The 22765-nt window shown below is 39.8% G+C and overlaps 1 protein-coding gene across 5 annotated transcripts in view; it reads right to left on the reverse strand.

The window, feature by feature from the left end:
- Window positions 1-1437: 1437 nt before the first annotated feature.
- Window positions 1438-22765, reverse strand: part of slc20a2 (solute carrier family 20 member 2) — a 55297-nt gene continuing 33969 nt past the window's right edge. For 4 of the 5 annotated variants that reach the window (XM_008418081.3, XM_008418082.3, XM_008418084.3 and 1 more), the window contains exons 3-11: window positions 21512-21652; window positions 21281-21366; window positions 20597-20693; window positions 20345-20464; window positions 17487-17720; window positions 15458-16094; window positions 14630-14815; window positions 11174-11258; window positions 1438-6629 (exon numbers count right to left, since the gene is read on the reverse strand). In XM_008418081.3, the coding sequence (XP_008416303.1) occupies window positions 6465-6629; window positions 11174-11258; window positions 14630-14815; window positions 15458-16094; window positions 17487-17720; window positions 20345-20464; window positions 20597-20693; window positions 21281-21366; window positions 21512-21652 (1751 nt within the window). In that variant the 3' untranslated portion in view covers window positions 1438-6464. Of the gene's footprint in view, window positions 6630-9004; window positions 9090-11173; window positions 11259-14629; window positions 14816-15457; window positions 16095-17486; window positions 17721-20344; window positions 20465-20596; window positions 20694-21280; window positions 21367-21511; window positions 21653-22765 lie in introns of all 5 variants that reach the window. The other variant, XM_008418085.3, reaches the window with a different exon arrangement.

Raw genomic sequence — 22765 nt, forward strand, 5'->3', positions numbered from 1 at the left:
TGCTTGAATTAATCCAGCCTTTTTTTAAATTTATTTTTTGTCCAAGCATTACTGGAGAGGTTTCTTAAATTAAACCGAGCCGAGCAGACACAGACACGCTGCTGGGAAAGTATGTGCCAACATCTAAATAAGATTAGCCTGAAAAGATGTGGCAGATTCACGCAGCCTTTGTCCACGTCGGTATCCGTAGGAGACGGAGAGAACGCGAAGCAGAGGGGGGAAATGAGAAAACACGACTAAAGTCATGGAAGCATGTTTCACATGGTCTCAATCTTTTTAATGCGTTTTTTTTCCCTCCGACTTTCAGCTTTAATCACGTTTGAATAACAGACACACTCAAAAATACCCAGAACCTTTAAGAAAAAGTTTCAACCTCTTTAATTAATCAGGATTGCTTAATACAAGATGGAGGGTTATAAGGAAAGAACGTTTCTTAGATGCATCTTAATTTCTTAGATGCTTAGATGCATTTTAATTTCTTTTTATTTCTTGTCTCACTGTCTACGTTTTTAATGCCCCCCCTCTGTTGAAAAGGGGAGCGGGTTGGAGTCCCCTCCACTGGAGTTTTTTATTTTTATTCAATGTTGCATAACTCTGTATTTTTGTGTTTATTGATGTAAAGCACTTTGAAATGCCTTGCTGCTGAAATGTGCTATACAAATAAAATTTGATCTTTATTTACACAATTTGTCACTTTCAGCCGTCTTTGTACTGCTTTTGTATTGTATGCAGCTGAGGTAAGAGTCTTGATTTCATCTCCAAACAATAATGGGCATTTCACTGAAGAGCTGTACAAACAGGATCTGAAGTAATTACAGTGAAAATGGCTCTTGAGGCTATACAGACTCAGGAGAACTGAATGCAAATTCATTTGTTTCTACTTCATAAAAATAAATCCCCCCACAATACAACAAAGTTTAGGGTTGAAACTTGTACTGTGAAAACAAGCGAACTTAAAAGAAAATTACATTTTAAAATCTGTTCTGCACTTATGGTTTTAGTTGGTCAAATTCTCACCGAAAGGCAGAATAACTGAAACTCTGTCCATCCCATAATGACCCGTAGACCAAGTGACCTGACCTCTTACCTGCATTACTGATAAGTACTTGGAGAAACAAACAGTTCGGCATACAGACATCACTCCAAAAAATAAAAACACAACTCAGTTGTTTTAGGTATCCTTTGTAATTTTAATTCCCATAATTTAGTTTAAATGACATTTTTTTTCCCACTAAAATTCTTAAATAAAACATTACAGTACGATATATGCAAATCAGAAGAGCATAAGATTTTTTTTTTTTGTCGTTGTTGAAGCAAGCTACAGTTTATCCTGAATTTCTTTGCATTTTTTTTCTTTTTTCTTCTATTTACCTTTTAAAAGGACTGGACAGTTGAGAAGCAGTAAACAGTAAGAAGACGACACAGAACTGCAAAGCCTGCAGGCCGGCCAAGGAGCACGTTTTATTACAAAAACGACCAGAGAAACAGACGATGGCACGCCATGTTCAGATGAAGGTCTGATTTTTTTAACCTCTCTTTTATCTGTAATGAGAGATGGTTCTATGCAACCAGGAGAGGGCGCTATTACCCCAGTCCTGTGACGAGTTGCACCTTTAACAGCTTGTGATGTACATTCAGGGAGCGAGAAGAAAATGGCACATTCTGTGTAGATTCTGTTTATGAAATTATTATAATACAACAGAAGCACACTTACTCCCTAAATGACAATTTAGCCAGTTGCCAAAATGATGCCCCTCTTTATGGTGAGGAAAGTGGCAAACTACGCCATCTATCGGCTGAATTTACTGGACTGAACTAGAAAAAAAACAAACTAAAAAACATTTTTCATTTACAAGATTTCAAGTTGTTTCTGTCTTGAGGTTACTTTGCAATGTTTTTGAACACAGAAAGTTTTGGACCTGATGTCAGATAAATCAATTTATTAACAAAGTTTCAAAAACAATATGCAATGTTTTTTTTAAATTTATTTAATAGTTCAACTTTTCCTCCCCTAGAACTGAGCAATGTGCCCCCTTTTGGCCTATGAGGGCGATGAATGCATGGAGAACAAAGAAACCAAGAGAAAGCGAGTTGCACAAGAGGCTTGCACAGCGTGTTGATGTTCACTTGAAACGCCACAAGATGAGGAGCTAGAATATCAGCCTCCTGCTGTTAAAAAGCAAAACACCATTCATCTCCGAAGTGCCCTCCACACTCAGAAAAAATATATGGGGAAATAATTTCACTATTTGTTACAGAAGCTTTCAGTTTAGATATATGCTACTGCAGTAAAAAAAAAATATTTAAATATGTCTAGCACCTGTAGAGGGCGCTATGGAAGCAGCTGAAATGGATGCAAGGGTTAATGCCGAAGTGAGATTTTAATTCCATCTCTGTAAAATGAGATTCTGCTCTGTGTGCTGATTACAGTCTCTCCCTGCTGAAAGGTCGCGAGGTCAAATCTCAGTGAAGGCCTATCTGTGTGGAGAGCAGCGTGTGTTGCTCTTTTCCCAAATTGAAAGCCATGCATTCTAAGTTAAACTGCCTGCCGTACATTGTGTGCCTGCAAGTCTTATACGAGATGCATTCAGTAGATGCAAAAAATATGAGCAAGCAGGTTTTTTTTCTTTTTAAAGAAAATTCCGATTAATTATACTGGGAAATTTTTCTGCTTTGTACTTTTATGTTTTTCCACATGACAAGTTACACTGACTGCTTCGGACAAAAGCAGAGCTTCTTCAAAAGGTGCACTTCTTCCTCACAACACACAGCAGAAATTAGAAATCATGAGGAAGTGAACATGCCGGCTCCGTGCAGACCTCTGTGCAGCACGATCTGTGACAGAGTAAAAAGGTCATGAGCTGCAAGGGAGGTCAGCTGCTCAGAAACCAGGGAGCAAACCCTGAAGGGGAAACTTTTTTTTTTTTTTGCATTTCAGACATGATGTCATAGTAGATCTGTCCTCCTCTGGCAGCTCACGGCCAAAGTCAATGCAGTAGGGAAACAAAATTACAAAGTGTTTTCATCTATAGTTCAAAAATAAAAACGGTCATTTCAAAATCTGATCTACTCGCGATCGACACGTCAATCTACATGCTGGAGGAAGACTCTGGGCCCGGTGGGAGTGGGCACGAGTGCCAAAACAGACGTGGACGGGAATATTTTCCGCAGTTTCTCCCCACTTCAAGCCCACGGCGTCTCCCTCTAAAAGTGCGCGGAAGCTCACCCAGGTTAAAACTCAGATATGGTAGAAAAATATATAGTTTTGATGAGATTTCTCTAGTTATTCTTTTCATCACTGAATTGCACCCACACATGTAGTGTTAACACGTTGCAGTAGCAGTGTAAAGTGACAGGGATCATGATCAGCACTACTACAAAAACCGCTGAGGAAAAAAAAAAAAATCAAACACACTTCCTCTCAACGCTCTCTTTCTCTCTAGACACTTCTGGTTATATTCCGTTTTACTTGCACTTAAAAATTCATGGTTAATAGTTTGTCTTTCATTGGCATCATTAGGCAACAGTTTTTTTTTTTAAACAGATACTCTACAATATGGTTACAATGTAAACACCACAGTACTGAATTATTTTACCGTTTCTGCACAAAGTAAAACACGTTACAAGGCATGTGGCTACTTAAGCATAGATTTGTTCATGAAGAAAATAAAAAAAAACAAAACAGGAAACACACCACAAAAACAACAAAAACATCCAACAGCTGGCATAGAGTTTGTTCAAACAAAAATAACTTTAGACTTTGTTCATCCGCAGGTCACCTAGGTAACCTTGTTTTAAAAGCTGGTGATGATCAGTTTTTTTGTTTTTTTTTCTAAATCACTTTCAGACAAAATGAGATCAAAGGGATGGTTCAGGATTTTAGAAGTCAGGTTCTGTAAACGGATAATAGAAAGCTAAAATCTTTCCTGCAGTAAAAAACATGGCGTCTCCATTTAGGTTAAACGCAAACACGTTCATCCAGAGGCCAAAGCTAACTGCTCATATGAGTGATGCCAGATTTTAAGCCTATCATCTTAAAATCTTAAATGTGATTTTGGCTAATGCTATTATGGTAATGCTAGTGGAGATTCACCAAGAAATTATTTTGGAGGGCAGATTTAGAAGTCGTTACTGAGGGAAGTAAATTCAAAGTTTCTTCTTACTTATAGCAGGAGGAAGATGCTTAAAATATCAGATTGTATCAATTTAAGAGACCACTTAAAAAAGGAACCATATCTCTGACATGACTCAGTTTGATTGTAACTCATAACCTGTCATATTTCACAAGAGTAAATTTGCCCAACCAGGGAGTGGAAGCAGAGCCAATGGGATTATCTGGTGTTAAATATCCACTGAAATTAAGATTTCAATGTTTCTATGAACATTAGGAATTAAAACCTCTTAGGAAAAATAAATTAATTTGTAATGGTTAAGTTTCAAAATGGCTAGTTTACAAAACTACCTAAGACGACCCTTTCTTTGCCTTAGAAATAATTTACACATAAAATGCTGGGATATTTTTAAGAGTTGGGTTGCTAAGACTTCAGAAGTGTGTTTTTGAACTGACTCTGCTCATATTAGCAATTAGCGGTAGCCTCTAATCCCAGTTAATTGCGATTTACATAAAATTAAGATCACAGTCGTACATTTAAGTCAAAGTTTCCAACATCAAAGAATGCCAATTGAAATCAAACCTGAAATCAAGACTTTGAACGTTTGGAGGTATCCAACAGCCCTAGGTTCAACATCCAAAATGGCCGCCAGGCTTACTGAACGTGATTGGTGGAGGTATAAACACAAATCAATGGGACACACTGCTCCACAATCACTATTTGTAAAACTGTTCCTTCAGAGTTGAATTTTCCTGTGATCATTTTTTATTGCTAACAGTTACCATAGATACCACTACCAAACAGTTTAGTTTTTTTTCTGAGTTGCAGCTGGAGCCTGATTATGAATTCTGGCTTCAGAGGCAATATCATAACATTTTTTAAAAATCAGTTTCCTTCTGCAGGTTAGAAATCAACTGCTTACAAACTTCTAACAAAGCCTCACTTCTTGTAGTCCCTGACCATCTCTTCAAGACAGATGTCTTATGATATTTAGCGTTATGAGCAGCCTGAAATCCTGCACCAGGCTTTAGGTGAGCCTTCACTCTGACTGTATGGAATCAAGCTGAACCTTTAGCACCGGCAGGCAGAAGACGCCTCTGCACTCCGAACACATTTGAGGAGCTATGCTGCTTTTTGCTGGAGTCCTCGTCCTTTACATGTTTTAGTGTTTGACATGATGCCATTTATCATGTGAAAGTAGGGTTCGATATGACAGTGACTCAGCTGTATGTATGAAAATAAAGGCATAAGGATAAAGATATGTTATGGGACCTCGTCAGTTTGCGCTCGCACGCCTCAGCTCAGTTTTAGTGTTTTGGCATCTTTCGACTCTAAATTGGCATGCTGAAATGTTGACTTTGGCATGGATCGACTGAGGAGAGTGACCTGTCTTTCCCCACCCAACCTTTCTGGTTCATTTCCTCAAATTGAGCCGTGTCCAACCAAACCACACTTTTTTATTTTTCCCTACTCTGAACCTCAGGCATGAATCATACTTTGTATGACGACGATAAGATGAAGAGCCCCTCCCCCCGCCCCCTCTCTACAACAATAAAAACAAACCAGGATCCCACTGCCAAACGCCATAAAGGACAGTATTTACAATACAAATTACATTATAATACATCATTAAAAAATATCAGACTCATCTCTAAAAACATACAGGAGCTCTCCACAAAAATGAAAATCAAATTCTTTAGTAAATTAGGTTTCTATGGTATCATGGAAAATAAAATGTTGCACGACTCTCTTTTTCTGAGGCGTCCTTTCCTTTTGGCCCCGGTTGTACCTAGCTGGTGTGTTTAAAATCTGACATGATGGATGGGTTGGTTAACCACACGCATGTCTTTTCTTATTTTTTTGTGCCAAAGCAAGCCGTAATACAACAGATCACACTCAGTCAGAACGACAATATGTACACTTTTTTTTTTCCTTGTTCGGATATCAGATGTGTGCTCACTGGTATGGTTACTTTTTTGTTGTTGTAATTCTTAATTTCTTTTTTTTTTTTAATTAAAAGGTAAATTTCCTATTTTTGTATTTACAGCAGACAGAATGATGCATATCCCCCCAAAAAGAGAATAAATATGAACTGATTGAAACTCAAATGAGTTGAGAGGATTTCCGGACAACAGAGCCAGGCAGCGCGGGAACCAACCCTCCTCACATCACCTCACAGTACAACCAAAGTCCATTTGTAAACCTCTGCAGCTTCCTCAAACTCTTCTCCTCACTCCAGTTCCTGCTCGCCTTCCCTCAACGACACCCACGCTACGATTTCCTTCCACGTTACCCCTTCTCTGACTCCCCTCTTCCATTCTCCACCGCTCGCCCTCCCGGCCACGTCCCCCCTCAGACGAAGGGCAGGATGCCGTAGACGAACAGGGCCATGACGGCGGCGCTGAACAGGCCAGCCACCGGCACCGTGACGAACCAGGCCAGGAAGATGTTCCTGAAGAGGCGCCAGTCCACGGCTTTCTGGGAGCGGATCCAGCCCACGGCTACGACCGAGCCCACCTGGACGGCGCCGACGGGGAGAAGAGACAGAAAGACAAATCAGCAGCAGAGCCGAACGCGCTTGAAGGCTGCAGAGACCGTGAAGAGCTGCAGGGTGTCTTTGCGGTTCTCAGGACTGTGTGCCCAGAATATTTTCACTTCCATTAGGAGACATCGCCGTCGTCGCTTTCTCTTTAAAAGCAAACAGTTTTTGTATTTCTATGCAGAACTTGAATGTATCAGGAGGTAACTCAGTCAATGAGGGATGTATTGTAGAATAATTTATTCATGCTTTTTGCACATCTTTGCCAGGGGTGCCAACAAATCGGTCTGTGTAGCTACTAGCTTCTTCAACAACTAAACAGATTGAATGCTACACTTCTGTGCAACCAGAAGCTTGTGACTAGATTTTGTATTTATTTATTTATATCTGCAAACCTGTAAAGGTTTTTATCCTTTCGCAATCAAGTTTAGCATCAGCCTTCTAAAAAAGAAAAGCCTGAGTAAAACTCCTAATAATATCTGAGCTGGTAGAGAGGTGACAGAGGTCAGCTGTGAATAGAAGAGCGTGTGCAGCCTGCAGCTCTTCACATTTCAGACTCAAATATGCGTTAGTAACGGCAAGCCTGGAGGTTATTACCGGCTAAACCAAAAAAATAAATTCCCATGTGAAAGTCTGACGCAAGCAGGTTTAGCTTGTGAAACACACTCAGTGTCAGACTTTCACTTATGCATTTTTTATTTACCTTTAATAGCAGGAACCCAGTTCAGTTGGAAGAAAAAATACGATTTCAGACATGTTTGAGAATCATGTGCAGTGACTTGCTGTCAGTCAGAGCAGCAGGTAACGCCGTATCCGTCTGCTCGCATTCAGCCAGAGAAACGCGAGACGCCGAGCGCACTCTGATCTCTGCCGACCTCACCTAGCACATTTAAATCTGTCCACTTTTGTAGATAAAAGGTCGGACGGACAGTGAGGAACGTTAAGGCCTGGAGGTTCGTATGGGAGATTATTGTCAAATTGTTTGTCACCAACATGAACCTCAATACTCTAACAGAAAAAAAAAATTGTTTTTAGATCATTTGCATGCAGTAACCTCAGTTTTAGTGTCACCTGCCCACAGATCCTCTGAAACAGCAAAGTCACTGTACACAATCATCTTATATTGACTCACACCAAGGACTGGGCATCGATTTAGCCTCAACAAGAAGAGAAAAGCCCGATCTAAGAAAAAGATCAGTCGGACTCGACGCAAGTTAATGAAACCCAATCAATGCCCATAAATCCTCACATTCTCTCCTTCACACAAACTGAACCACTGGAGATGCACGGATATGACGTTAATTTATCGCCAAAGATTTGAAGGACACGGAGAAATCTCAGATTCACTCTCTCAGTTTAAAATAACAAATGGCTTTAAATCCAATCAATTTCCAAATTAGAATTTAGTTTTTTAGATGGCATTTCACCAAAAACATCTGTACATCTCCAGACAGAATCATTTGAAAATGACATAATTACCACAATCATAAACCTCTAACCATCATTAGATTTAGCATCTTTGCAAAGCAGCAGATTATCCAAAATTTTAGGGAAGAAACATGATAGGGTTGTATGTGAGAAATGGAGATAAGGAATGGTGCTGATGGTGATAATAGTGATATTTAGACAAACTGATCATCAGTAACTGGACACCAGTTTTGAGTCTCCTGCAGTTTCCCCTCAGGGAATTCAAGCTTCAGGATATGGACACCCAAAGGTGCCCAATTCAATAACTCAACTACTAAATAACTGGGGAACATTGATTCACATAACTATAGGCAGAAAATCTGTACAATACAGAATTGTCCCAAAGAAATATTTATGATAAAGATGCACTATTTCATGACAGTTTTAGTATGTAGATTATTTGAAGTTTTTATGACTGAAATCCAAAAGTGCCATCTTTCAAAAATCGAATAAATGATTTACTACTGGTATGGAATCAAACATAAAATCATGTGTAGATAAGTAAATAAAAATTAGAGATAATTCAATATGAAGGTTAATTATTATTATTCTACACAAAAAAGCAACTCATTTTCATTAATTGAAGTTTAAATATGGCATTAAACCCTTACAATTTCAGGGTGAAAATAATAATTTGTTAAGGTAGGCTAGACTACAAATACTTTTAAGAGTAACAACTTAATCCCCAACATCAAACCAAGTACAATCTTTGATGTTGCAAAGTTCCCTTTAAGAAAAATTGCTGGAGGAAAACTGCAGGAGAGATCAAAACTTCAACTTCAGGAGTTGCGATTGATTTGAGTGATCAACAGCTAGAGATGAAGCGCTGAGGAAGAGCTCTCATGGTGGAGGCTCCTCACAGCTTCACCACCAAGGACTCCAATACCTTGCAGTGGGTGGAGCTTATTGGGATGCCCACATTTGATGCAACAAGCACTGTTAGCGCACTCATTACTTCAATGCAAAATCCGCTGTGAAGACACATGAGTGGAGACAGAAAGATGAAGAGGGAGAGGTAAAAATAGTGGAAAACAAAGTGTGACGGGTGGGGTCGGGTAGGAGGACGCCTGCCGGTGGTGGGGGACAGTGGAGGGGAAGTCAGCTTACGACCGAGCACAGGAGGGTGGGGACCCACGCGCCAAACCATGCCAGTGTTGAGTGGGCAGCATTAGGAGAGCTGGTGGAAATGAAACAGAGTAATGTAGGTGTGGAGGAGGGAGAAGGGGGCGGGGATCAGGCAGGACTGGGTCTGGACCGGTCCGCCTCGCCTTCCAGTCTGGATCTGGTGTTCCTGAAAAGAGCAGGGGAGAGGAGCTGCACACTGAGGCCCAGGGCTGTCCGAGAACGGCTGGATGGGGCAAAACGCCCGGTGGGCTTCTGCTCTAACCGGACTTTTAAAGGAAAAGTTGATAAAGGCGTGGCTGCGGATGAAATAGCTTTGGCAATGATTTGAAATGATAAAGCTGAAGTTTTTTTTTAAAAGTGTATATTATAGAGATATTTGTGTCCAAATAATGGCAAAGCAAAACTTCTTAATCTTGTTTAAAAAATAAACTACTTTTAAAGCAAGAATGTTTCTTTCAAAAACAGAATGAAAGAGTGGTCATTATTACACCAAAATGACGTATTTCTGACCAGATTTTATGGCTTTTCTAACACTTTTAATTTTATTTGAAAATAATGATTTGTAAAAATTTGCTTTATTATTTACCTGAGAAAACAAAAAAAACTTGGTTTTTAAAATAATCTTTTCTCTTTTATGGGTCATATTTGATACGGTATGCTTTTGTGATTATGTAATTATCATAAGCAAAAAGATCTCGTATGTAAACCTCAAACTGTTTCTAAAACTTTTTTAGAAATTGCATGTATTTTATAATTTTGTGGGTGTCACAGTTTTTTGATCAATTGTTTAGTCATGATGAGAAAAAAAACTCAACTGCTTATAAACTAGTTGCAGCCCAGCAAAGACTGCTAGCACAGAACTGGTTTCACTAAACAACAGCCTGTTGTTTTTCATGGTGGAAACACAATTACAATCACTTCTATAAGCGGATATGACATCAGTTCTCACCGATTTATTTCATGCAAATAGAATCAATTTATGGGTATACAGGCTTGCAACAGGACGGGAAATTGATTGGACTGTATAATACAAAAATGTATTGCATAAAAAGGTTTCATGTCAGTCAATATCTATAATTATTGATTAGCTTTTTGTTTTAAATATATGAAATGCAGTCAAACCGGTGAAGTGATCTTTCCTGCTTTATCCACAGCTTCCTTTCAGGCTGTTATACTCATTTCCTCTTGTCACTCAAAGCCGTTATTTTTTATTTAAGAGTAATGAGGCATGCTGGTGAATCCTGAAACTGCTGCTGTGCATGTTACTCAACAGGTTGTTGCTAGGCAACCAAAGAGTGAGTGAGTTAGTTGATGCCGCCAACCTTGTTTACCTAGCCTACATCCCCCAGAATGCTATGCGGTTCTAGAGCGCAGTTCAGTGAAATTATTGAAAATTTGATCCGACATCATATATCGATATTGATCACATGCCTATCGTGATACATATTGTTTTTTGCTTTATTGCTCGACCCTAAAGGTGTGAACTGAAATTTGCTTACCCAGCTTCAACAGTTAATACTGAGGATTTTATATAAATGACACAGCAGGAATTAAAATACTCCAAAAAATCTACCAAATCTCAGTCTTTTTACTCTGCTTTTTTTTCTTAAATTAATACATTTGTCATATGTGATCTCTATTGTAGTCTTTCCATGTTTAGAGATGAGCTCAATCAAAAATATTTTCAGTAAAAAAAAAACAAAAAAAAGTTTGTCAAAGCCATCAAAAAATTGCCAGAAATCAGAAAATTTTAACGACAATAAATTCAAATGTTAGAATTCAGCAATTTTTAGAGGATTTCCTTTCCGTCTCCAGGGATAATCTAAGGCCCGGCGCTCTGGGAGAAAGTGTGAGCTCCCCTCTTCCCTGGAGGCACCTGCAGGGGTCAAGAGGTCAGTCTGAGGGAGTGGGAGGGGCCACTCGGTCATACCTTGCAGTGTGTGGTACTGACAGGGATTCCGATATTTGAAGCCAACACGACTGTGAGTGCAGAGGCCAGTTCAATAGTGAACCCACTGTGGAAGGAGGGAGGGGAGACGTTCTTCACTGCAATGACTTGGACGGAGCTGCTGGAGGCACCGCCTCCCCAGCATCCACATCTCCACACACATTTCAACAGCTCTTACATGTTTACACATCACACAGTCAAACAATAACAATCAAACTGTAATTACTAAAGCCCTTCATTAGGCAGCCACACACAAAGAGTAGAGCACTTCTGTGAGGTCCTGAGTGTCTGTAGGTAATTTCAGGTATGGTGGCATGTGATCACATATCGGTGTGACTCTGAAGAGCCTAATGCTTACAAGAAGACATAATTTCTCCAGAAATCACTCCCCGTTTCCAGGGAGCTTTGGCTCTAGAACAACGGATGAACTGAAAGAGAAAATCGTTAATGCATTCACAGAAAACACGCAAAAGTTATGTGCATGTGTCAGAAAATTACAAAATTAAAAAAATTACAGAGCACAAAAGCAGCAGCTTGAAACAAGAGGATTCCTTTTGTACTACTTCTATTATTGATATTTCCTAAATAAAAAGCAGCAACACTGAAGCAAATTTCTGGGTGGGTTTCATTTAGCTGCAGAGATATAATTGTTAAAATGTCATTCCAGTCGCTGGTCACTAACAGCAGGGCTAATCTGTATCCCAGCAGGGCTCCAATGATTTCACCAAAGGTACTCTTGAGCAAAGCTTCAATCCCTCTGTAAGCGGGAACTGCTTCAGGTAAAACACTCATGTTTCAGAGGCTATTTGAGTCGCTGATGGGGCTTTAGTCCAGATATATTCCTAAGCCTTCTGTGAATGTAAAATGGCATAAAAATGGAATATTGTTGCAGTCTCTTTCAGTAAGACATTATTATCTGCATAATGTACGCCCAATATTCCCCTCAATCTCACCAAGAATCCTACTGGGGAAATCTAATCTCTGAAGACTGAGATTAACAATCGAAGTGAGCTGGTAGAGTTCAGGCATTGCAGCAAGCAGAAATATTTAGAAGACATAGATGCTAGTCTAAGCGTTTTTGACAAATCAACTTTGCTAAACGTTAATCTAAATAGGTAGACAACTAGCTGATGTGGATTTCCTGATAAATTTTATTGTTAGACAATTATGATTTGACATTTGTCAATATTGTGTCAGAAACTGATAATGCACTAAAGTGAACAAAATAAATGCCATTTTGTCACAATAAACCATTAAATTAGAGGTTTTACAGGTCAGGCTTTCACACAGGTTTCCATTTTTGAATGAAAACCACAAAAGTATGTTTTTTCCCGTCATACTGCTCATTCCTACTATAGGTGTTAGAAATATTATATTGAATGTGCAGCAAATGTACTACAATAAAGCTCCCCTTTTATCTCAATGGATAACTAGACAGGACTCAAATTAAATTCCTATGCACTGAGAAAAGTTACTTCACTTTAGAGTGAAGTAAGCTTGACTATTAAGATTGGCAAACACGATTCTCTAACTTGAGGTTGAACTGACCGACTGATCTGGCAGTATGAAGATCTGGTTGCTTCAAACTGCTGAAAACTCAAACAGCACAAGCAACATCTGCACCGATCTGATCAGGCCGAGGCTTGAGGGGAATGACGAAAATCCGTACTCCAGGTTTGAAAATACCTCACTGCGCCGGGGATTAGTGGGGCTGCTTAAATATATGCCAGGGCATGTATTGCAGACTACACAAACACACACAATGTTCTGTTTTTGCCCCAAAACAAATTTCTTTGTCAGGCTGATTCATGAAAGCGAACTCTGGAGAAAAGCGAGGCTTTTGAACTGTGAACCAGAGCAAATTTGTCTTAGGATACTGGCAGCCCAGTCAGTGTGGGGATGGAAGGAGAGAGATTAAGTGGAAAAAAAAGAGGGTACACACACACAAAGAGAAAGGAGCAAATAAAAAGGTGGAGAAATAAAGAAAGAGGGAAAATAATGAGATAGCATGAGCGTGGGAAGGACTGAGGGGAAAAGGGAGACAGATTTATAGGAGAAAGATGAATAAAAGACCAAAGGATGAAGAGATCAACAGATATTTACTAAAGGGTAGAAAAAGACGACAAAGAAAGGGAAAAAGGGAAAAAAAAAGGAAAAGTGCAAGAGGAGTCGCCAGGCTGTCGTCCCTCCCTGTGGTTTGAGTGGAGAAGTTCCCACTGTGGTTTGTTCCCTCACTCCCTCATCCTACTCCGCTTCATCCGGAATGCCAAACAACTTCCTGTAACCCTCTGTGATGCCCCTGCCAGGCAAAAACAACTTGCGCGCGCACACAACCTCATAGAAGCTTGCTGGAGCAATTAGGCCTAAATAAGCATGCATGCATGCAAGCGGACATACAGCACATTCAACACAGTTCGTGCAACCCGCAGGCAAAGGGCTGTTTTGTTTTTTTTCTTAAACAGACATTGCTGAGGTTTGCGTGCACACATTCTTTAGATAATGCGTGGAGACAGCAAGAGACAGAGAGATGGAAGCAAAGACGAGTGAAGAGCAGGGAGCGATTAACGCGTGAGTTGTTGGACAGCGAGCTGCAGGGGTTCATTTACTGTGGTCTGAAAAACGACCCAATTATCCACATGCATTATGTAACAGGTCAAATCAGAAACAGAACATATACTGCACTGCTTACAAAAAGTTGCTTTTTAGGAGGATTCTAACAATAAGAACCAAAGAAAGTCTTATACATCTGCATAAGTTCTTAATTGAAGCAATTTGACCTGTTCTCTGGATCATTCAAGCCAATTTCAAAATGTTAGCAAATTAAAAGCAAACTGAAGATCTCCATCATATACCTCTAGGCTTCTGAATGCAAACTTATTGGATACAATTTAACACTTTAACATATCTAGAATGCTAAGATGTTAAAAGTAGTTTGAAAATTTAACAAAGTACAGCAGATAAATTGGTTCAGATCTATATGAAGCGACAATGACTCTAGAAATATTGTTTGAGCAGCTGGCGTAGTAACTTTAGTCAGTAACAGGAGTGTTTGTGTGAATTGGAGCATGCTCAGTTTAAACATAATGAGTCACAGGTAGCCCATGAGGCGTTTACAACCGCACAATGGAAGTGACTGTTTCCATGTGTTTGTGTGTGTTTTTTTTTTTTTTTGTCTGGCTGTTGTGGATTATTAACTACCCTCTAAGCGATCAATTACTCTAAACATTCTCCATGACCCTGAGTGCTGGTCCTATTAAAGCTGTGTGTGTTTACTCACCACAGAAGTCTGCAGAATTGGATGAACCTGTTTGTGTCAGCCTCATTGGGGCAAGCCAACCCAATCAAGTAGGAAATTCAATCTTTATCACATGAACAACCACCCAGCCGCGTACGAGCAGACGCCTTCGCACCGTGTGTCCTATAAGGAGGCTCTCTCACCTTGAAGGGGTGATGGGAGTCAGGTCCTTCCCCATTGTCTGGATGACGCGCCGTCCCCACACCCACAGGCCGGCACAGATGCCCACACCGCCGTAAAACAGCAGCCAGATCGGAGTGGTAGCGTTCTGCAAGACGCCGCCCTGTTCATAAATCATCCACAGCGCCACCAGGGGCCCGATGGCATTACTGCAAATATGAGAAAATAATGCCTTCAGCTTATCTGGTGTCTCTGATTGAAAGAGCCAACCTGAGTTAAAGTGATCACCAAAAACTGTCCACAAATAAGAGAAGCACTACTTCAACATAATTCTACTTGTTTTTAAAAGTAAAAAGTAGCTGGTCAAGAAACTATTCAAGAGCAAAAAAAGCATTAGATAAAACAGCTATTCAAGTACTGAGTAACTGATGTAAATATAAAAATGACATTATCAGACAGACCAAATTATAAAGTTATGTGGAAATGTTGACATTTTAAACATCAAAATGAAAATTCATATAAATAACAATTACAAAATGAAAACATGCAAAATAACTATTTTTCCAAATCAATTTCTTTCAGTGTGAAACTAATGAAACATGCAGGTGTGTGCTCATATCTGGTGAGCTTTTGGTGAAAACATGTTTGTTCTTCATTCGATTTAAAATTGGCTTTTGAACACTTTGAAACGATTCAGGATCCCAGGGCTAGAAATTGTGATTCTCTATAGAATAAATTTTTCCTCTGTGGAAGTAAAAGTACTCCTAAAAGATTAATTTTTTTCCCCAAAAAGGTTTCTCAAGTAAGTGTAACTGAGTAAATATTATTAGTTACCATCAAACTCTTCTCACCTGACATCATTGCCTCCATGGGCGAAAGAGCCAAAGCAGGCGGTCAGGATCTGCAGGAAGTGGAAAAGCAGAAACACCTCGGACTTGTCCTTCTCCTCATGCTCTTCCTCTACCAAGTCATCAAGAGGCACCGGCGCTGGAGCTCCTTCTTCCCCCACCCCCTCCAGCTCCGTGGCCAGCTTCAGCTCCACTCCCCCCTCCTCTGCTTCGATCTCAGCCTCGGCCACGGCGTTGCAGTACGACGAGTAGCTGTCGTAACGTATCCGCTTTTTGGAGTAGGACACGCTGTTGCTCCTGCCGCCGCCGCCGCCCTCTCCCACCAGCTTCTCGCTGTCGTCGCGGGACTCGGAGCGCCTGACAGGCTGGACGGGCATGCCGCATATCGCAGCTGTGTAGCAGGTGTAGCTGTTGTTGCGGCGAAGCAGACGGTAATTGTTGTCAGGCTGTTGCGTGCCGGACCGGTCGCCATCGTCCATGCGGCCCAGGTGGATTTTGTGGAGCAAGTCTTTGTAGAGGCCGGAGTCCTTGTGGACCGTGTGGTAAACCTGGCCGTCGCTACGCATGTGGCCGTCGAAGGTGAAGCTGCCGTTAGCTATGGGCGACTTGAGGCAGCCGTTGGTCATGGAGTGGGTTCGACCTTAAAGGTGGAAACAAGCAGGGCATTAGGGAGAACATGCAAAGCCCTTTCAGCAGTCAGTTTTATTTTAGTTTTGCCTATTCAGTTTGAAATCTTAATGGTTTGAGACACATACTATAAAATTGGATTCAGGCCAAGGGCATTAACTGGACCGACCACTCTTACATAAATATGCTTTAATCTAAATATGTCCATCATCTCTCTGGCTGCACATTTAAGTTCTATTCCACTTCAAATCACTGAAACAGTTCATTTAAATCAAGAATAAGAAACCCTCAGAGTCGCACTTGATTTATAATAACTGGCACATTGGTCAACATATTTGATGTATATTTGCTTGATGATTCTGATGATGACATTTGACAAAACGTAATGTTTATTGCCGTTTCATAATTGGTTACTGTATCATGTTTTGGTAGCACTTTATTTGAAGGGGTGTGGATAAGACTGACATGACACTGGCATAAAGATGACTTAACACCTGTCATGAACATAAAGGAGTCTTTATGAATGTTTATGACAGTGTTCATGAAGTGTCATTCGGTAAATAATGACACTTTTAATGCAAAGTTGCTCTAAAAGTTGCATTGAAAGTCCATTAAAAATGCCAACTTTGCATTAAATTATCATAATTTACAAAATCATGCAAAGTTGGCACTTTTAATGGACTTTTAATGAAACTTTTAGAGCAACTTCGCAGTAAAAGTGTCATTATTTACCAAATGACACTTCATGAACACTGTCAAACATTCATAAAGACTTCTTTATGTTCATGACAGGTGTCATGTTTATGACAGTGTCATGCCAGTCTTATCCACACCCCTTCAAATAAAGTGTTATCAATGATTTTATGGTGTAAAGCACTTGGAACTGCCTTGATGGTGGAACATGCTGTACAAATAAACTTAATTTAACTTCTCCAGTGAACAGAGTCTTCCACATGAACTGTAGACTTCTTCACTATTTCTTGGCTTAATCCTCTCCTTGCTGACCTGTGGACAGTTATGTCTTGGTAGGTTTGCAGCAGGAAGATCTGGATTTTGTTCTAGAACCAAACCTGTCTAATCTGCCGCTGGTTGTTCACACATGTTCTCTAACAAAACTCTGGGGCCTTTGCAGAACAGCTGGTTTTTTACTAAGGTTAAATTATACACATTTGGACTCTTTTTACAATGTAGGCAACTTCTGAAGGCAACTGGCTACATTTTATTTTATTTAGGGGTATTCAAGTAAGAGAGGCCAAATACATATCCATGCAACACAATTGGTCACTACAGTAAGAATAAACATAGTTATTCTTATGTGTTTCTTTGTCTGCCACATTACATCCCCATAAAACACACAGAAGACCAGGCATCTCAGAAAGTGTTTTCTACAGGGACACGTTCTTACCGTACACCCTGCCGTTGGGCAGGACGGTGCCTCCATTGGCCATGTTGGAGAGCTCTCCGCTGGAGTCCCGAGTGCTCCTGTCACTGCTGCCCCCTGTGAGCGGCACCACGGCCTCGTCTGTGCCTTTTGCCCCAGGCAGCTCCTTGAAGACGGGGCTCTCTTCTTCTTCTTCAGGGATTTTGTCCAGACTTTCATCAGATATCCTGGACAGAGCCTGCTCCTTCTTTAGGCGACCTGAGGAAAATCCAGAGATAATTAGAAGTCACGCAGACAAAATATTTGCAAATAATGCAATGTTTACAATGAAGAAATGAGGTGCAATAGGTGATTGTTCACATCCCTGTTTGAGTTACCACATAGGGTCGGAAACAAAGGTTTTAGTGTCTGTAATTAAGAATGAGACAACTAAGAAACTAAAGAGCGTAGACAACTGGATAATTAGCAGCTTATACATTTAAACAGGTGGATTTATGAGACAAGGCAAACACAGTAACTAGAAAACCTTCAAATGATTGTGAAATTGTACCAAAAACTGATCATGAATCAGCCTTGTTCTTTCAAGCCCGTTGGGACTTTGAAATGCTCCTCCTGTAATAACCGAAGCCTTACAGCTTAACTTTTATTTGAAAGAATGTCTGTGATTTTTATTCTGAGAGTTTAAGTTAAAAGCTTTTGTTTTACCTGGAAATGTTGAATTCTATATATCATCTAACTTAATTTTACTTACATTTTAATTAGATACCATTTAATTTGGGGTAATCTTAATTAAATCCAAGATCCAGACACCAATAAATTGCTGAGTTGCTAGTTACTACGGTGATTTCCACTTTTCCCAGGTAAGCGTCAGAGGGGAAAGCCACAGCACACACTTTTCCTTTGAGGCAAACAGAAAAAGACAAGAATCTATACTAAAACTCAAAGAAATTCTTGACACACAAGTGGCCAAAATGCCTTTTGTTAATGATTTTTGAAGGAGATATAACGGGTTTAATGCCCTGTTGACCTGCTGTTTTGACAGAGGTTTGGGAGGAGTGTTACAGTGGAAGTGTATGGTAAGCTGTATGTGCATTTTCTCTGACCTGTAGGTATTGTACAGAAATCCCTGCGTAGTACAATGATTGTAAGAATTTTAATTGAAAACAGACACAAAAGTTCCTACATTTTGATGGATAGATTGTATGTGTAGTTGAGAAAATGTGGGCATAAAAGAAGTGTTAAGAGAGTAAGTAATTACAATCTTAAGGGTATAGAAATGTTTGTAAAGCCCAAGATTCGAACAAATTTGAAGGACCGATGTACATCAGTACAAGGTATAAGATTGTGGAATAATCTGGAAAGTGATTATAAAAATGCTGGCTCGAAAGATATATTTAAGAGAATGATAAAAGTTAAGTTGTTGAAGACATATACAATTGTATAATGTGCAATCATAACAATTGTTGTACAAGAAGGAGTTGATGTTTTTTTTTTTTTTTCTTTTGTTATGTTTTATTAATTGAAAATTATCATTGTTTGAATTTGTTTATTTTGGAAAAAAGGGGCAGATATTAATTAATAAGAATTTTATTCTTCTTCTGCTACCTTTCATTTTATTTGTGTTTTGTATATTCTTTTTTGTATGTATAGCATCTGTTTTGTTTTAAATGAAATGAATAAATTCTAAAAAAAAAAAAAAAAAAAAAAAAAAGTGTCAACCAATACATTTCTGAATATTTCACCGGGTCAAATGTGATACTGGAATGATGCAAGTAGCTGGATTTTGACTTTAGGCAATGTTTCTCTGTGCTAGAGAAATTTACATTCTGTTGGCAACGGTGTAGGCGAGGAATAGTGTAACTAAGAGTTTTCTCTCCAACCTCCCCATCATTTAATAAGTTCCCAAAAAGCAGAGCGCTTTGTTTTCTTTTGGTTCTGCTTTTTGAAGTGGCACAGTAGAACATTTTGCAATTGTTAAGAGAGAAAACACATTAATATTTATAACTTGCTCCAAAGAAATATAAAAATGAACCGTAACAACAGTACAACTCTGCTTTTGCATTGGCACCCTTCATGACTTAGAAAAATCCTGCTGCTGATCCAAACTAATCCCAGTGCTGGTACTCCTGATGACGTGCTCCTGTACTGTAAGTACACAAACACTTTTTAAATCGTTTCATTTTATAGAAATAACCAGCTTAAGACCACACTACGGTGCATAATCCTGAAAGGCATTTAGAGGTCATGATATTCTAGCCAACAGGTCAACTCAGACTTAAAACTGTGGCGGAGTTAAAGGACGGAGAGAACTAAATTTAATTTGAACAATAATGTTTTATGAGTAAAGTTGAGTCTTTAAGTTCCATTCTTTCAACAAAGGAAGTTAGTGATTGCATGAAAAGGGCCTGGCGTGTTAATCTAACCAGGTAGTTCTTATGTATTCAACACCAAGCCAACCTAAACAGACAGGCTTCCCTCCTCTATTCCAGACGGTCTTTCCACCATTTTGGTTTTCTGTGTCATGAGTTTTATAATCGTCTTCCATGCTGTGGGCTGCTTCTCCCATTAGGAAAAGCAATTGCTGGCTTTGATCTAAAAAGCTTTCTACACTGCAGGCATTGATCCTAACCATTTTCATCTGGCATAGTAGCTACATACAAAGAATACCTACTCCTGAGGGGAAATAAAACGCAAACATAATAAGAGCACAGGGTACTTTGGTGGTTTTAATGACTCTAACCAACAAACAACAAAACCCACAGCAGCTCAACTCTGTTATTTAGCATCAGAACTTCACTAGAAAAGACTGAGACCTCTCAGGATGTTGATCCGATGCTGAAAAATGGCTGGAACCACGCACACAAAAACATGCAGATACTCACTTGCTATTTTTCTTCTCATCCAAGGACAGACGAATATCCAGACCAAAGCTGCACAGACCAGCGACCCGGCTAATGTGATGAGGAAGATGGCCCAAACTGGTAGCATCTCTAATCCAAGCACTGCGCATCACAAAGCAGCACGGAGAAAATATTTCCTTATCTTGCAAGTACAGTCACCAACTATTTTTCTGTTCTTTGTCATGATACATAAAACATTATATCAGTTAAGAATAACTATTGTCCAGTACTTGCCTGGGGCTCCAGTGTACATGATAGAAAAAGTGTTAATCCCGATGGTGGAGGCATAGAAGACAGGCAGCGCACGCAGACCGTTTGGGACAGAATCATCCTTAAAACAAAGCAGAGATTAAGTTTTAAATCATTATTCCAGTATTGTAGCTTTACTTCAGTTATGTTTTTAAAATCATTAAGCATCGTTCCATCTAAAATAGTGAGTGAATGACCTGGGATTTCAATTCAACAACAAGGAAAAACCCAAGTGTGATCAAGTGGAAGCAAAACTATTTAGACAGAAATTTAAGCAGTGACACTAGTTTACTTCATAAACTGTCATGAGCTTCGTTCTTATACACGTTTGCAGTGGTGACCTTAAAATGATCTGCAACCGTTTTTATCCTCCTGGTGAGCCTGCTATCGGCCTGTTGCATAACATCAGATTTGCATGTGTTGCCAAATCAAAATGGGTTTTTATCAGTGCTGAAGTTCTCTGGACAAGTTATGTCTACACGTGAGCCAGAGTTTGACTTGTAATGTTTAAACTCACGCCACCTGAGGAGACAGTCATACCTTTATGTAACTGTGACAAAATCACTTCCAGAAATCCAAAAAAACAATGACAGCTGTCCACCACCTAGACTTTGATAGTCTAGGCTTAGTTAGTATGGGAATGAAACTATTTGTGAAACAAAAATCCACCTTATTGAGGATGAAGTGCCTGATGAGCATGAAGAGGAGTCCAGACATGAGTCCAGAGAGCAAAGGTGAGATGAACCAAGAAGCCACTGGAGGAGAAAGAAAAGCTCATTAGGAATTAACAAGACACACAGAAAATCTCAGTTCAAATGTTTTTGCTCCATTTTTTTCTACTTTAATGAATTTCTGTATAACAGCAACACAATGCACAGATTTTTCTCCAGACATCCTTACCGATTTGGACCAGCTTCATCCACTGCACACCCTTTGTGCCGATGGCCACCATGGAGAAGCCGATGGTCGCTCCAACGATGCAGTGAGTCCCGGAGATGGGCAGTTTGAGGAAGGAGGCGATGAGCTGCCAGACAGCTGACCCTGTGACCCAAACAGAAACATCTATATCAGTGGTTCTTAACCTTTTTTGAGGTACCGAACCCACCAGTTTCATATGCGCATTCACTGAACCCTTCTGTAGTGATAAATTAAATTTCCCCCCCCCAAATTCAAGACAACTAGTCTAGTTGGGTCACCCCAAGATCACCAAGTCTTCTTAAAAGGTAGAGACTCTGAGAACAGTTCTTCAAAATATAGTGTTTTCAGCAAAGTTGAGCTGGAACCACTTTAAGGTTTTGGTTAGATCATTTAATTAGCTCTATATTCTTAAGAGACTGAAAAATGAATAATAAATAATAAAGACTTTGCGGTATTCTGATTTACTAATGTAATTATATTAGTTGTGTTACCACCCCCACGCCACTAGAGGCAGTACCAAACCCAAAAAGATGCGACTAAGGAGCAGATTTAGAAGTTCACCGAAAGCTACAGAATTTGGTAAAAACTGTGAGCTTTGCTGAAGTAATTAAAGACACAAGTTCAAATCCATGCTGAGTGGAACTCCTTCAATCAGTGCTCCTCCGCAGCACTGATTGGCCAAGGAATGTAACGTGATCCTCTGCAGCAAGTGATGGCAAAGCGGCGCGTCATCACGACTTTACACAAGTGTGTCTTTACCTCCGCGGCAGAGGCTCCGCCGAACCCCTGAGACCGACTCACCGAACCCCTGGGGTTCGATCGAACCCAGGTTAAGAACCACTGATCTAGATGAAACTCATGGTGGCAGCATGCAGGAGTTGATAAAAATCTTATTTGCTCTTTTTGTAGAATTTTTTTAATCATCTCTTTTTGGTTGAGCTATAGCTTTTTTAGACAAATAGTATTTCCAGTTTTGAATGGTGTATAGCAGGAAGGATTTTTGCTCTTCTTTACTTTTTCTGACGCCTGCGCTTCGTAACCGTGGCAACAATGCATTTTCTTTACAACCAGGAGCATCTGATTAGATGCTTAGCATCCCTAAAGCTCAAATAATACCTGAACTATGACCTCCAGATCTCAGTGGAGTTGAAACCATCGCTTTATGAATGCAGAGTGCGACAAGAGAGGAGAGAGAGGAGGAGAAAGTTGAGCCATCTCTTGCATCGATCACAACAG

This window comes from Poecilia reticulata, chromosome 9 (assembly GCF_904066995.2).
Source record: "Poecilia reticulata chromosome 9, P_reticulata-male-v2, whole genome shotgun sequence".
NCBI classification, from domain to species: Eukaryota; Metazoa; Chordata; class Actinopteri; order Cyprinodontiformes; family Poeciliidae; genus Poecilia; species Poecilia reticulata.